This window comes from Anguilla anguilla, chromosome 6 (assembly GCF_013347855.1).
Source record: "Anguilla anguilla isolate fAngAng1 chromosome 6, fAngAng1.pri, whole genome shotgun sequence".
Taxonomy (NCBI): Eukaryota; Metazoa; Chordata; class Actinopteri; order Anguilliformes; family Anguillidae; genus Anguilla; species Anguilla anguilla.
In genome coordinates this window covers 53,546,327-53,562,180 of record NC_049206.1, presented here as the reverse complement: position 1 = coordinate 53,562,180, position 15,854 = coordinate 53,546,327, and the positions used below count along the sequence as shown (strand labels likewise).

The following is a 15,854-nucleotide window of genomic DNA, read 5'->3' as shown; positions in this document are numbered from 1 at the left end:
AAGAGTTAACCACAGGAGTAAGTGCATTTCATTACTACCCAGTAAAAAAAGCCAGGCTTACCGTTTAGCAGCACTGGAACCACCGCCAACATTAAAAAGCTGAACGCTGAGAGGAAAACAATCACAGCTTTTTTTTAAAAATCATAAAGAATGATGTGGCATAGTAAAAATACACATAAGATATTTACATGCAGAGAAAACACTGAAATCTATCTCTTACCTGTCATCAACAACATACACACTGTATGTCCAGTTTTTAAATGTTTGATTAAGCTGTAAAAAAAAAAAAACATTCATTAATTAGCATATTTATTAGTATAGTATGTTTATATATCACGCTTACATCAGGTATCTGTACTTATCAGTAAGTGTTTAAATATGTAAGGCACTCTTGTAGGCCATTAATGTTTAACACATAAAATTTAATCTTAAATTAAACTGGCTTACCCAAAGCATGACAGTCCTCTCTACCTCCAATTCAGAATTCTTTGCCTGGTTGTCATTTACAACAAATGAAAGTCTGTAGTAAAGTCCCTCTGCAAACAAAAGACAGTTCCTTCATTAATGCCATTATTTGCAATTATCAGATTTATTTTTGGGGAAGGGGGGGGGGGGGGGGGGGAACAGTACAAGTCAAATGCATTTTTTGTGTCGCATAGCAGGAGGTATAGCCCAAAATGATGTTATTTGGAGTGGCGTGATCAACTGAAAGAATGTTAATAAATAAAATGTCATAGGAGCGAATATATATTTATCACAGTAATATACTAATGTAGCATTAATGAACATGGAATTCATTGCAGGACTTCCCTGGAAGATGATATATTATATCACATTGGGACCTAACTGGCTAAATAAAGAATAAATAAAAATCGTATTATTATACTTTGTCACCAATAAAAGACTTATTTAATGACAAATCAACAGTATCTAACATATATGTGTATTTAAAAATCACTTGTCTTGTCTTCTGCTATGCCACACAACCATCACAAGATGGCTCCCGAGTAACATTTGCTGTTAGTGCCTAACTACAATACATCTCTATTCTCATGCTAAGACCATTCTTAGGAGACTTCAGTGTGTATAAATTCAATCTGCTCGTATCATTACACAGTCTATTAGAGACACGTATTCAGATTTTCTGAACAAAATGTGTCGAAGCAACACAAAAAAGGCTTCCTGCTTCAATGCAACTGTCGGGACTACAAGCCATGCGCTGTAACTTTGGGTGAATCTGGAATCTGGTTTTTTTTTTTAATGTGATGAGATAGAAATCTGTCCTGGCAAACAGGATACAAAGTCTCCTAAGAAACCTGAACAGTGTAACTTGAAATCACAAGGGGGTGCAGTACCCATTTTGTAAGAGAATGACAGCTTTCAAGTGCACTGGCAATCTAAAACCCTTGATTGGGAAACTACGTTCCGTGTTAGATTCCTACTGTCCCGCGATCAGCAACCCGTGTGAATCAGCTCACCAAAGAGGACAGACAGATTTTCACCTGATACTACTACAACATCCCATCATCGCTACCAGTCGAAGCATCTACAATGAAGAGGTGATTATTTATTTTTTTGTTCTACATCTACGGTGTTGTTACAAAACATACTGTTCCCTGTCGAAAGTCCACACAGACATGAAATATGAAAGCGAGCTTTACACTGGCACACTGCGAGCTCAGGGACGGCCGATGAGATCCCATTGGTGGCTCTCGTGGGCAGACTGCCATTGGCCGCATTGACTCCTCTGGGCGGAGTGAAAATCGGGCCCTTTGTAGGGACAAAAGACTGGTCTGTCGCAGCTGCATGTGATGAATGAGACTGATCTGCCTCCGGGTGGCTCGGGGTGGTCTGGGCCACAGTTGTGCTTTTCCAGGTCATGGCGCTTGTGGACGAATTTGCGGCAGAAAGCGGCTGGCCAGAAGCCGACAGGAGTTTGTCATCTGGGGACTCTTCCTTCGGTTTACTGTCTGACAATGGCTGAGACGCATTGAGGTGTAGCTCTAATTGGGCTGGATGTCCAGTTTCCAGGAGGGCTGTGGGCCTGGATGGTCCTTCATAAGGTCCGGTAGGCTGGGCTGGCCCCTGCTGGCTGCCGTCATGTACAGAGGTGTGCAGGAATGCTCCCATCGGATGATTAGGCTGCGTGTCACCTGAGGCTCCTCCCACCGCATCTTGAGCACTGAAAAACAACATCAGTTCTAGAGCCGGGGTGGTGTGAGATATGGGTTCCACCTCATTTGAACGAGGGGGGCGTGTTACCGTCTGGTCAGATGACCTTTCAGAACCATCGGGGATGGCCACGGTTGACCTGAAGGTCATGCTCGAATGCAGGTCAGGCAGGAAGTCATGCGCGCTCAGGTGGGTCACGCTGCCCAGGAGAATGTGCGGGGATGTCATATTCAAACTACCCATGTGAGCACTTCCCTGGGGCTCATGGGAAAGGGCCTCACCGCTGCCTGACAAGCTGACACGATGCGGCTCGAGCGGAGTAGGGGAGGGGTTTAACAGAGAGGGGAGTCGCTTTGTCTCTGAGAGGCGCGTGAAGTCATCGTCGTGAGCTTGTGACGTACCCTGCCATGTGTTCTGAGCTTGATTGGCAACGGGACCAGAATAGCTGGGCTGTAAGAGATGGGTCTGCGATAGAGACCCCCCCCGGGAACCGTTCGAAAGCGACATGTTGACTTCTGCTTCAGTTAAATAACTCTCCACCCCTTGTGGCTTTTCCTCCTCGGCAGTCGCTGAAGCATTACTCACTAATTCTGAGAACAGGCTCTCATACAGAAAGCCTGTTTGGGAGAGGTGAGGGGGTATGCTAAACGTGGGCCATATATCATTTTCCCCTTCCGTTGTTTTGGAAATCGCATTAAAAGGCGAGGACTGAAAGGCAGGTAATTTGTCTCCTAGGGCTGCAGTAGCCTTGTGTGGTGCTTCAGCAATATCACTGGCAGAAATATGACCCGAATGTGTCAACCATCTCATATCAGATTCTGAAGGACGGCCGTAGTGGCCTTTTAAGCTGCTCAACAGGGTTTTTGGGGAACCGTTTACATAGGAGTCCTCCAAAACCGCAGACGAGTCTAATCTAGAGCCCCCAGATGTTGCTGACATTATTACTGCAGTGTTACCGTCCGGAGCTGAGGGCACTGTATCAACAGGAAGGGCAGGCTCGCTGTCCTCAAAATGAGGTCTGACCCTGGACGCGGATTGTTCTGTCAGTGACGGCAACACCGAGTCTCCGTGGCCTTTGTGAGCAGAAGAATGGCGAATATCCGCAGAGCCGTGTGCGAAAGCCAGAAAGGGATCGCTGAGGCTCGACAGGGACAAAGGATGTAGCCTTGAAGCCTCTGTTATTAATAAGTCACTTTGAATCTCGATGGCTGGTGTCAGGATCGCCTCTGAGCTTCTCAGGTGTGGCGTGTTTGTTTGAGAGGGCCGGACGTGCGTCGAATCGCTAAGCGGCGCCCTTTCCCATTCTGAACCGCTGATGCGAGAGAATGGGGAAGCAGCCTCTGTCACCGCTGAAGAGGAGTGCTTCCTTAAGGAATGGAGGGAGCTTTCCAAATGATCTGAGGGGTCAGCGGTCTGATCTTTCAGCTGTCCGTCTGAAGAATTGGCCAGAGGCGCTTCTGTTTGGGTTTCCGTTTCCACGTGGGGGTACACAGTTCCGGTGGAAAGCTCCTCATAGTCACCGAGCACGGATGGTTGCGAGGGAACACTCGGTGTCCACAGGTTCGAGGTCTGGTGCTGCGAAGGTCCACGGTGCAGGCGAGCGCTTGTCTCCGGTGTTGCCGTGCCGATCCTGCTTGGGTCCGTCTGCACACCTGTCCCTCCTGGCACTCCGTCAAAACGGATCGGCATCCAGCCGCTGGGTGGGCGCCGAGCTGAGTCCCCTGGCAGCGGGTCCCAGTGTAAATGGGGGTCTGGCTGATTGCTCAAAGGATTTTCAACCTCCCCTGGGTCCAGGCTCTCAGCGTTGATGCCCATAGCACTCAGAGCGTCGGCCAGGTGGGCGGCGTCGACCGCTAAACTTTCATCAAGAGAGTAGGGTAGCTCAAAGTCGTAGAGGCCGAAAGGCTCCTCCCCCAGTTCTATGTCATAGATGAAAGGTTCCACACCGGATGAGTACTCAAGGGAGTCCGTCCAGTTCATGGTGCTGTTCTCCGTGTTCACTGTCAGGGCCCAGTGAGGTGCCAGGGGCTTGTTCTTTCGGTTACCGTGCGAAGCCACCTGGAAATGCTCCACGTCCTCGCTCCCGCTTTGGGTCTCTGCCAGTTGCCATGGGAGCGCCACCTCTGAATGAATGTCGCCCTTGGACACCAGGTTCGTTTTCCTGGAGACAGAAAGGGTTGTGGCCGCCTTGGTCTTAGGGGACGTGTTTGTCGGGATGGGAGGTTTCGTCAGATAGATCACGGGCCTTTCCTGAGGCCGAGCGAGGGGGTCGGGCTTCTTCCTCACAGGCCAGATCAGGGGTGTGGAAATCATGCCGAGGGAGGTTTTGGAGCTCCTCGGACCGGCGATGACGTGCGGTCGCGTGTGCGGGGTGGTAGACAGGACCGGGGCTGCTTCTCCGAGACGAAGCATCAGCCGCAGAGCGGCCATCTCTTTCGCTGCTTCATCAAAATCAGCCATTGTGAAAAGAAGGAGTCAAAGCAAGTTACGTTTTGTTTTTATGTGTTAATATAATTTGATTGGTTCTTTAATGCAGTTGCTTTCAAAATCATATGTGAAAAAATAAAACCTATAAAACCTATACTTCAATGCCTTCATTCAGGTTGATCAGCTCTGCACAAGCTTTAGTGGAACACTGTTCCCCACCAAAGGGTTTCCATTAGAATAATCCAACATTTTATTTGCAACTGCTCTATATAAGTACAGTATATAGCACTTTTATGACCACTGTTCCTGTGGAATTACAGCGAGCCAAGAGTGACAAGCACTCAAACCCTGTCCCTAATCCCAACCAAGAGAACCAGCGGCACAATAATTCTGAAGGATTTATGACATCTAACGCAGCCATTATGGAGAAATTATGACACCACTATGACACATAATTTGGTGTTTCTTGATGAGGAATGTTTGCATGCTGAGTGGTTTATTATTACACAGGCTGTGCACGAAAAAAAGCCCAGAGATTTATAGTTAGAGAAAACTTATTTTAACAAGAAAGCAAGGAAGTAAAACCAAGACTTTCTTGACCCTGCAGAAAGATGTCATTGGCAGGAATGTTAGTAACAGTACTGGCTGAGACAGTGGGGATCTCGGACATTGAGAGCAAAAGTAGGACATGTCAGCGACATGAGTGACAGTTACCATTAACGGTAACAGAGACCGCAAATTGCACAAAACAGTGTGGATTTTCTCAAAGACTATTATAGCTTATATAGAGTATAGAGACCATATACATAGTGGTTGTTGTGATTGTTTTTTTAGGGAAATATTGTCAGTGCCAATATTGCCACCAAGTAACCCAGACGGCAGTTCAAATGTATTACTGTCTGTTGTGGTCCGATACTTTTCATTTGTATAGTTCCAGTTGTTGTGAAGGAATAGGAGTTTGATGGCATTATTGATTCGGGCAGATTGCTTGTTCTACCCACTGTTATAAGGTGAACAATGGATCGCTCACTCCGTGAGCTCTTAATTGAAGGTGTGCCAATTGTGCGACGAAACAGCCGTGGTTTCAGAAACCGTTAGTAACGCGTTTACATTGCCAGCCATAAGAAAAGAAACACAAAAGAGGGAATCAAGCTCTAGTAATCAAATTGGTACAGCGATTTGTTGCTAAATGACAAAACATTCATGTTCTTTTTCAGCAAGCCACTGAAAAGTCTGGACACTTCCTTCCCCAGCGCGGTCCCTCTGGGACGTTCCAATTAGACCGCACATCGGGGATTGCGTTCAACTCATTCTCTGCGCACAAAAGAATCGCCAGAAATCAATCTCCCAAGAGGTCACACAAGTTAAGAGAAAACAAATCTATCTTACCATTGGCAGGACTGGGGTGTAGATGTGTGTTAGTGGTGGTGGCAGCTGATGGAATAATGAAATGCGTAGCTGGTGACAGGGACATCAAAGGCGAAATAAATGGTTTGAAAGCTCAAATGGATATCCGTGAAGAAAGCCATGCTATAAGTACAGTACGGGTGAAATGATGACCATGCATGTTTTTCTGTTTTCAATATTTAGAAAGGTGCAAAGGAAAACAAAGCATACAGTAAACTCAACTATTTATAAAGGTCACAGTGCACTTTGAGTAATGGCTTTTGACAGTGGCTTCTGTTTTTACTGATAAGGGCTCCTCTGACAATATACAACAATTGAGCATTATTGGATATGGGTAATTCCAGAAGAAAATGGCTCCTTTTCAATGGTAACCTCTCAGATCTTTAATATGTGACACTCACAGTGTCACGTTGGAGTAACGACCATTGTATACTTTTACCATCACCTTTCTCCTCAGTACATGGCAATGCTTCATCTCATACCTTTTCATGGGATTTTTATGTTTTTATCTGTTCTTCTTGATGTTTTTTGTGACGAGCAAGGTGACCGGATGGACAAAAAACTGAGCAAAAAATTTTAAATAGTTTTGAGATAATTGGATTATTCATATTTATTTTTAATTAATTAATGCAAGTCACTAAGTCAAATAATTAACGCAAAGAATAATTAATTCAAACATGACCCATGTTGTAGAGCAAGTCTTTGTGATTATAATAAGACCATGATGCTGTTATTACTGTTTACGGTTGTCAAACTCTAGGTCTCGAAAATAGAGGTAGGAAGGCTAAAAGTGGAGCGAAAACAAAGTGAAAATGTCCCCAACTTTCTCAATGATGGTTTGCGTTCTTTTTCCTCAGAAGTATATACCGATGTCCATTACTCCAATGCTCCATTATGGACGTCAAATATCAGGAAGATCTGAGAGGTCAAGATTGAAAAGGAACCATTTCCCCTGGAATTACACATATGACCTTTAGGGGAGATATCTTAGCAGGGGCTGTGGTGGAAGATATTGGCCTGTTAGTTGTGGTGGCAGGTGACACGGAAGTTGACAACTGGTAAAATGACAGCATACGTAAGGTGAATGGTTTAAAAGCATGAAAATGCTTGCATGAAAATGATGTGCCACACTGTAGATAGATTTGTATATGGATTTGGGAACAGGTAGCAGTAAGAAAAAAAAGGGAGAATTCCTTCCAAAAGTTAAAAAAAATATTGGTTAATTTGATAAGCCCCACTCTCGTTGTTAAAACAAAGTACTTATCTTGAAAGATCAAACCTTACCATCTGTAGATATGCTGGTTAAGGGCATGCTAGTGGTGATTGCAGGTGATGTGGTGGTAGATTGGACTGGAGGTACAAGGACATTGAATGTAAGCAGAATGGTTTGCGAAAGAGAATAATGAATGCAGACAGTCCATGCCATGCTGTGAAGGAAATTCATGTTTACAGATGTACAGTGACTTTCAAAAGTATTCAGACCCCGAAATAATCACATTTTCTTGATTACCTATGATGATTACATGTTTTTCCAATCAGTTCTTTGTTCCTGTAAACATTCATGCCCTTACAATACATTTTCAAGGCCAAATTTACTTATTTTTCAGTATAAGTAATCAAACCCCACATTTTAATATTTGGCAGAGCCACCTGTTTCTGCAATAACAGCTTTACCAGCTTTGGACACTGATTGAGAGGGGTTTTTGCCCATTCTTCTTGGCAGATTTACTCCAGGGTATTCCGGTTGGTTCGATGACGCTTGTGGACCACAATTTTTAAATAATGCCACAGATTCTCAACGAGATTGAGATCAGGACTTTGACTGGGCCACTACAGAACATTCACCTTTTTGTTCTTAAGCCCCTCCACTGTTGCTCGGGCTTTGTGCTATGAATCATTGTCCTGTTGAAAGGTCAATTTTCTCCCAAGCTTCAGTTTTTTAACAGACTGAAATATGTTCTCTTGCAGAATATTTTGCTCCATTCATTCTTCATTCAGCTTAATTCATTTGAGTGTCAGTGTTTTTAAATGAAATATCCCATAAAATGAAATTTCAATGTATCAGTTGTAATTCAGTAAAATGAATACTTTTGCAAGTCACTGTATAAAAACAGGCATTTATCTGAAGGACGAGTGACAAAAACACATTCCTTAGTAAGAAAGGTCCATTATTGGGCCAGGCTGCTTTAGAATATATCCGTATTCAATAATCTAATTTTGGTCTAATACATATTACATTGGGTAAATGCACTGCAATACTGGACTTTATAGAAGACTAGGAACCTTGATCAATTACCAGGATTAGGTCACATATCTTACATCAAATAATGGTGCTGTGATTGATTTATTGATTTGCAATTGATAATAATCATATTTTCTTCAAATGATGTTGACCAGCTGCTTGTCAGTCCCATTTGTCCCTGACGGAATGATCTAATAAGGGTGGTCACGATAGGTAATGGATTAAATAAGAGTTTTAGTGTTGTACTACAGTGCTTAATTAATTGTGACAAATATACATCTATGAAGTTAATAGTCAATATGGGATGTTCCATATTGATTACTGGATAAAGGATTACTCAATAAAGGATTGATTAAAATAGTAATAGTGGGATCACATTTCTCACACCTTAGAAAAACAAACTTTAAAAAACCAAAGTGATGCTTACCGTATCTCGTTGGATTAGTACCAGTCATGTTAGTGGTGACAGTGGATGCTGTAGCAGAAGTTAATATTGGCGCTTTCGGGGATGGAGAAAGGTTTAATATGAATTAATTTGAAGTGAAACAATGCAACATTAGAGCAGTGCTCTTCACAAGCATAGCACAAGCAAAGGGGATTCAAACCAAACGACACACTTAGACCGAGGCTTCTCTCCTCAAGCTTTAACTGCGCTCGCGTGAATGCAACATTTCCTTCCATTCAGCAAAAATAAACAAGAAAAAAATGTAATAAAAAACACCTCAATGTCACAGTGGACAGCGCTTAAAATCAGATGAAAGGAATTTCTCAACGGCAGACAAATCTGAGGGTGCTTTCTTCCCGCTCGATCAGAGAAGGCCTGTAGAACATTCTAGAATAATTTAAAGCCAGTATACTCTCTGCATGGTATCTGCTTGGCTAAAAATCACCAATGAACATGAGGGCCACAGAGTATGTTCTATCTCAAGATAGAATTCCGGGCAGACAGATTATGGCCTCATTTTTTCCACACAGTGGTTTGGGTCTGGTTTGTGGTTGGGTTGTCTCATCCTCCATGAGCACTTAGAGGCAGAATCTAGCAGGACCCTGTGTTCCAGTGGCTGCAGTCTGGTGAGCGGGCCCTCAGAGGGGCCTCTGAGGCAAATCTCGACCAGCGGGCCGTGAGCCACATTTGTAAGGGGAGATACAAAGAAGTAAACTCTCTCTCCTTTTTTGCGCAGAGCCACAGAGTCTGGATCGTTTTCCACAGTGGCACTTCAGTTCCCGCGGTTGAGATAAAAACCATTTGCCTCAGAGTAACAGATCTATCTTTCTTGGTAGTTTAGGTGTATGCCAAGATTTTCAGCACAGTGACGGGGATGGAAGTGTCCATCACCAAGGCAACCAGTGGTAGATCTTTAACCGAAAGATACACTTTATACTGTACTGGAATCTTTATGGCGTTTTACAGACGAGCCCAGTGAGACCCTGTTTGATGATGTCATGATTATTTATACGTAGGGTTCATGGTACAGTTATAAATCCCTGGATGTGAGAGTGCAGGATGTAGTCATCCTGATTTACTGCAGGCAATTATGCGCAACCTGGTTCAATGCAGATTTAGTCAAGATCCAACATCCCCTTCAAGATGCATTCTAGACTCGCATAAAAAAAATCACAGTCCCTGATTAGTACTGTGGCCTGTTCTGCACAGGACCCTGGGAATCCTTTCCTTTGCTTCAGTGGGTAATATGCATTGTACAGATGGCAGGTTGTGCCTCTGTTGCACAACACACTTTCCTCTCAAGTTATCTCGATCTCAATTAGCACAAAACTTTCCCAGGACATCTTTGACAAAGATTCCGGTTAGGCTCCCTTTTTATTTTATCGTTTCAAACAGAACAAATGTTACATTACTTTCTGGCAACATCCCCTGATGGTTATCAGTTAGTTAAAAAAAAAATATCATGAAATATCATTAAATATCATGTTTCAGATAAAATTTTAAATAGGTGAATTTACAGATTTTTTCAAATATTGCTAATATTCCTGATAATATTGAAATGAACGGCCATTTCATAATATACAGTCACTTAAATAACAAAACTGAATAAAACATTTTTTTCTGGAGTGTTCCTTGTGACCTAAAAGATAATGTACAAGGAAAGTGTTGGAAATGTTCACTGCAATGTTCTGGGAATGTTCTGAGAACCAAAAATTAGCTGGGATTATATTATCTACATGAACAGCTAACACTTTCTTTCTCACCAATTTACTATTTTTTTTCAATCCCAGGAGAAGCAAAATATTCATATTGTTTATGTAATATGATTCATAAGGTGCTCCTGTACATCTTATTCATTGTACTGTATGGACAATGGGATGTACAATGTACAATGGAATGTATAGCACATCTTCATTGATTAGTTTTACATGGGCAGTACTTCATTATTGCTTAGTTGTACACAGACGGTGAATTGATTGATTAGTTTAAGTGTGTCAGGTACACACACATATACACACTTGAGTTTTGTTAAAAGGATATTGCGCAAGCTCTCAGCTGCTCCCCAAAGATATGTAAATTGAGGGAAGGCTGATGTACTGAGCAAGACCACATATTGAATGTAACAGGCTTGTCCAGATACACTACAAGCTTTTGAATACTAAACAGGCCACCATTTTGAAAGCAGTGGCACACATGGCTACTGTCCAGCTTTCAGGCAAACCTGAAAGCTCTCCATTACATTAAACTAGTGTTCTATAAACTCCCTCTGGGGGTAGTAGGACTCAGCCCTCTTTATATATCTACTTTCGATTTAAAGCAAAGGGGAAAGTTATTCATAGAGTTCAATTACAAATTTAAAAGCATCTATACAAAAAGCCCCTCTTCCTCTGAGGACAGGACTTCTAAAGCAAAACAGAACAAAACAAAACCTGATGTGGGTTATCATATCAAGTTGTTCCAGGAGCCCCCAAATCCTCAATGCATTAACATCTTGTACTTACACCAAAATATGGTAGATTAGCAATTAGTTAAGGACTCTCCAAATGGACTGAGCAGCAGTGATGCCCATAACCAACATCTTTCAACACTGTCAGAATGTACAGCAATAAGATTCTGTGAGATCAAATGGGACCATTTTCATTTGTGAAATAACAATGGCACAATAAATTAAACTATTAGGAATATACAATAATGTGATATTGATTATGTAGCATGTGTTCCATTTGGACAAATAGTAACACTTCATATTACAATGGCCTTGTGTCTGTGTCTAATTAAATATTCAGCTACCACGTTAGACCATAAACACACTATAAATATACATAAAACAGACTGTACAATAAACTGTAACTGATAACATGTAAATACATGCACCTATCTGCTATATATACAGTATTTACATATTTAAATACACAGGTGTAAGACCACTGTAATGAAAAATTTGAAAGTTTAAACTATATCAGATAAAACTTGTATAGATTTTTATACATTTTACTGTAGTGTAACATCATTTCACAAACTGTGACATATGACATGCATGCCAATGGAAGACTCTTGTCCTACCTGGACACCCCATTCCAGAAGAAGCACAGCTTGTGGTGGGAGACGTAAGTGTAGGTATGGCTGTACCTTAAAAAACAAGTCAAAAACAATTAACAACAAAATTAACAGTCAAAATCACATCAATGTTACATTTAATCCAAACAACAAAGAGTGAATGCGACACCATGCTAAATGGGCTAAGTGTGTAAGAATATTATAATTATTTTAACTTTAAACTACTTACGTTTATGCAAATTAATGAGCAAACCGTGAATCAAACAGGGGCTTTTCCTATTGGCTGCGTCTTTAAAGAGAGGGTCTCTCAGTCAGTGATTCAGTCCATGTGTTTAACGGAGGACAGAATCATTGTGTGGGTGAATCTATCAGTCAGCGAAGGACAACACCATCTCTTGAGTGGCTCCTTCAAATCGCAGCCGAACGATATTGCCTTAACACTACTGTGGGAAAGGTATTAAGTTAAAGTGAACAAGGAGAGGGAGAAGACGTGAGTGCGGTGTCAGAGATGTGCTCATGGACCACAGATCACGACAAAAACTGAACACCAAACGCACATCATTCAGATTTCACACTCTATGGACATGCTTTCATGAATGTTTTAACCATGACTTAGATGACTTTCCACATGGATGTAATAATACACTGTTCCATTATACACCCTTCTCGTTGAGTAGCGTATACCTGAATGCTTGATAAAAATACATGAATAAATAAAATATACAAAAGGTAGTTACTGAAGATTATATGGATATCTACTCCTGAGTTTTCAAGACTATGACAAATTATATTTCAGTAAATAACTCCAGGTTATTAATAAGGGAAAAGATGAATGAGATTAGAACTGGGTAATTCTCCATCAACGTCATTTTGTAGAAAAGGACGAAAAGACTGTGATCTCATTTCTAGTCTTTGAAGGTGTGCCCAGTAATGACACCTTTATTCTAGACAAATATTCAATTCAGCACCGAAGAGATGAATCTCCCTTCGTCCTCCTCTCTCTCTCACGTCTTCATAATCAGGGTAATGAAAACCTTCAGAAAGAGGTCATTGTTCCAGTCATACATCACTGGACAAACGAAGCTCGCGGAATGCCCAGTGTTAACAGCAACGGTTAACGCTGGAAATAATGACTCACGACTGCAGATTCAGCATCCAAGTCACCCCCAAATTTTCCACATCTGACAGAGTGAAAATGTCAGTTTGTGAATGGGCAATAAAAGGGCCAACAAAAGAGCCTGCTTGGATGACTTTAGCAACTCTGTTTGACCGCTCGTCCCAGAGAATGCACATTTTTTGTGGAGCAACCAAGAACCAGAACCCCATTCTAGACACATGCTGGGTTAAATTAGCTATGGTTAAACCATTAAAAAAGAACAAAAACAAATGGGGTTCAGTGAGAAAATAAAACTCAGGTTGAGTTGTGGGTTGCAGTTACCACAGTTTTCTAAATCTGTATGGTGCGGCCCATTGTGTTCGTGGTACGTGCAAATTGATTCTTCAGCATATGCCTGTGAAGCACGATGGGCACCACTTATCAGATCCATATTGTAAAGGTCGTGAGCGTAGAGTGCGCTCGTGCCCACAGTAGCGTCTGTGAGAGGTGTGGGCACTGAGCTACATCAGAAGAAGCTGCTGTGCGTTACGTCACACAGGGACCGAGTGTTCTCCAAAGGCCTAAGAACTGCAAGGGTGGAAAAATCTCGCCCGCTCCAAGACTGAGAGGGGCACTGACAAGTTCTACTGGAGCGCGCCCATGCAGACAGTGTGTCTGCCACCGGAGAGAGAGAGAGAGAGAGAGAGGGGGAAAGAAAGAGGGAGAGGACAGAGAGCAGGAGGGAGAGAGAGAGAGAATGAGAGAGAGAGAAACAAAGAAACAGAGAGAAACAGAGAGAGAGGGAGAAAGAGAGAAGGAGAGATCGTAAAAGAGGGAGAGGGAGAGAGAGAAACCGAGGGAGAGAGGGAGACAATATTCTCCATTTTCAAGTGTGACCTGCAGCAGCGGTGTTAGTTGGCCTCAGGCATGGATTTTCAAGCTCCTAAATATCATGCCAACATGGAAATGCACCTCTGGGGGTCGGGAGGCAGACCTTTAATATGCAGTTAGTTAAAGCGTTTAGATGTGTGCATGTCTGGGCTTTCCGCATAGTCATGCCTGCATTAAAAGGCTCTAATAGACCGCCTTGGGGCGGTGCCTACACTGCTGGCCTTTACAGCCACGGATTCCTGTGTAGCTCAGCAGGCAAGAGAGTGTGTGAGTAACAAACAAAATCGGGCCAAAATGCCACCGCAATGCAACATTCTACAGTCTGAGATCAATTTCATTTTCTCAAATGCTGAAGATGACAAAACAAATTTTTGTGTCAGCAGACCCCTTTGACGTTAGATGTCTGTCGCTTGTAGCAGCATTCACCTCTAGGAACAGACCATTTTACCGGCTTCCGGCCATGTTCTGTATTTTCCTGACATCAATCTAAGGCGTAGCCAAAAGCAATTGAGACCATCTGCTTGACACTGCCCTCTTTCAAACAGCGGAGATGAACTAACGGTTCCTCTCAGATTCCAGCTGACGTTCTGTGATCTGCCGTCTGGAAAGAAGACGGGTTCAGTTCTGCCGTAAACGGACTAAAACTTGCCCTACAAACCCCCTTTCAAATGTCACTTGAAGACCCTTTCAAGGAGCGGAACATTAACATGGCCAACAAACGTGACTGTCACCATGTTACGATAAAAGGTTTAGGAATCAAACCCCGTTTTTCATTATGGCACCGTTACGCTCACACTTTGATATCAACATGCATGTCTTCAACAGGCATTGTATTGCAAGCAATTCTGTGAAGCAAGCAGGTTGTTAGAAGCACTCACCACTAGATGGCACAGCTGTTGTTAAATGTGTGCAATTTGGGAAACAGACTGCAAAAAGAAGATTAAAAATTAGTAGACTTTACCAGAAAACAATGTAAGCAATTAATTCAGTGTAGCACCAGCCAAAGTAATGCATTTAAAAAACATTAATTAAAAACAGACCAAAAAATTCATGTATCAAGAATAATAGGAATACAGTTTCCCACTGTGAAACCCAAAAGGGATTAAAACTGGAAAAGTACAAGAAAAAATATAAACAGGCTTTAAACTGGTTTAAAACAACAGGAAAAATGATTATGATTTGCAAGTCTATGTTTTGCTTTTGCCTTCTAATCAGTTTATTTTGGGAAAAGAAAATATTTTTCTCCTTTAGAACATTTTATTTCCACTGTGGTCTCACAAAGTAACATTGGCAAAAGCATCAGGAAATTCAAGTTTCATTTATGAATTTTGCCTGTTGAACGATTTTGAATACTTATCAGCTTATAGTAAACTGTGAGATTTAGTATTAGGTTATACTATGCAAATACAATATATGTATTGAATTATAACGTCAATATTTTTAATAAAATTTTATCAAATTGCACAATGCTTATAGATTATAGAAATTTTAACTCATAAGCATTAAAAATATATCTATTTCCCATATACTATAGTTCCATAAAATGTTAAATTTTACATTTGTTTACTTTACTTTATATTAGTTTGCTTCCGCAAATTCAACATATCAGCCATAAAAATTAATAATTAATTTACAGAAAAACTGAAATTTCTCATGGGAATCAGAAGCTATTTCACCACACAGTTGCGGGCTCAGGTTGGTTTCTCTGTACACACTGAGCTCACATAAACTTTTCTTACCACCGCCAGCGCATAAATCACTGGGTATTTGATTAGTGCAAAGTATACAAAGAAACAGTAAAGCCGCACAGAGTTGTAGCTCGTGAAAACCCTTGCCTTCTTAGCACCACGAAGCATGACTAAATTTTTACTAAACATTTTTAAGCCAGCAAAGAATTGAATTATTGCTTTAATTCAAAATTATAACAACTTAAATTACAGCAAAGTGAAGATTCACAAAAATTAATTCAGAGCTCATGCCTGGAGCCTGTATTCTTCATACAAGCACAGTTGATTTCAAACATTTAATTTCAAACTGATTTTAAGATTTGAGAAAAAAAGTAATTTGCAAATACATATCGCTGATATCCAAATGCTCCAGAAAGGCAGTTGAGACAA

The 15,854-nt window shown here is 41.7% G+C and overlaps 1 protein-coding gene across 10 annotated transcripts in view; it reads right to left on the bottom strand.

The window, feature by feature from the left end:
* adgrg6 (adhesion G protein-coupled receptor G6) overlaps window positions 1-15,854 on the bottom strand; it is a 46,269-nt gene that overhangs the window by 12,480 nt on the left and 17,935 nt on the right. For 6 of the 10 annotated variants that reach the window (XM_035422234.1, XM_035422235.1, XM_035422239.1 and 3 more), the window contains 8 exons: window positions 14,616-14,663; window positions 11,757-11,822; window positions 8,676-8,747; window positions 7,291-7,356; window positions 5,989-6,057; window positions 448-536; window positions 221-273; window positions 62-106 (listed from right to left, as the gene is read on the bottom strand). In XM_035422234.1, the coding sequence (XP_035278125.1) occupies window positions 62-106; window positions 221-273; window positions 448-536; window positions 5,989-6,057; window positions 7,291-7,356; window positions 8,676-8,747; window positions 11,757-11,822; window positions 14,616-14,663 (508 nt within the window). The remainder of the gene's footprint in view (window positions 1-61; window positions 107-220; window positions 274-447; window positions 537-5,988; window positions 6,058-7,290; window positions 7,357-8,675; window positions 8,748-11,756; window positions 11,823-14,615; window positions 14,664-15,854) is intronic. The other 4 variants (XM_035422237.1, XM_035422236.1, XM_035422241.1 and 1 more) reach the window with 4 other exon arrangements.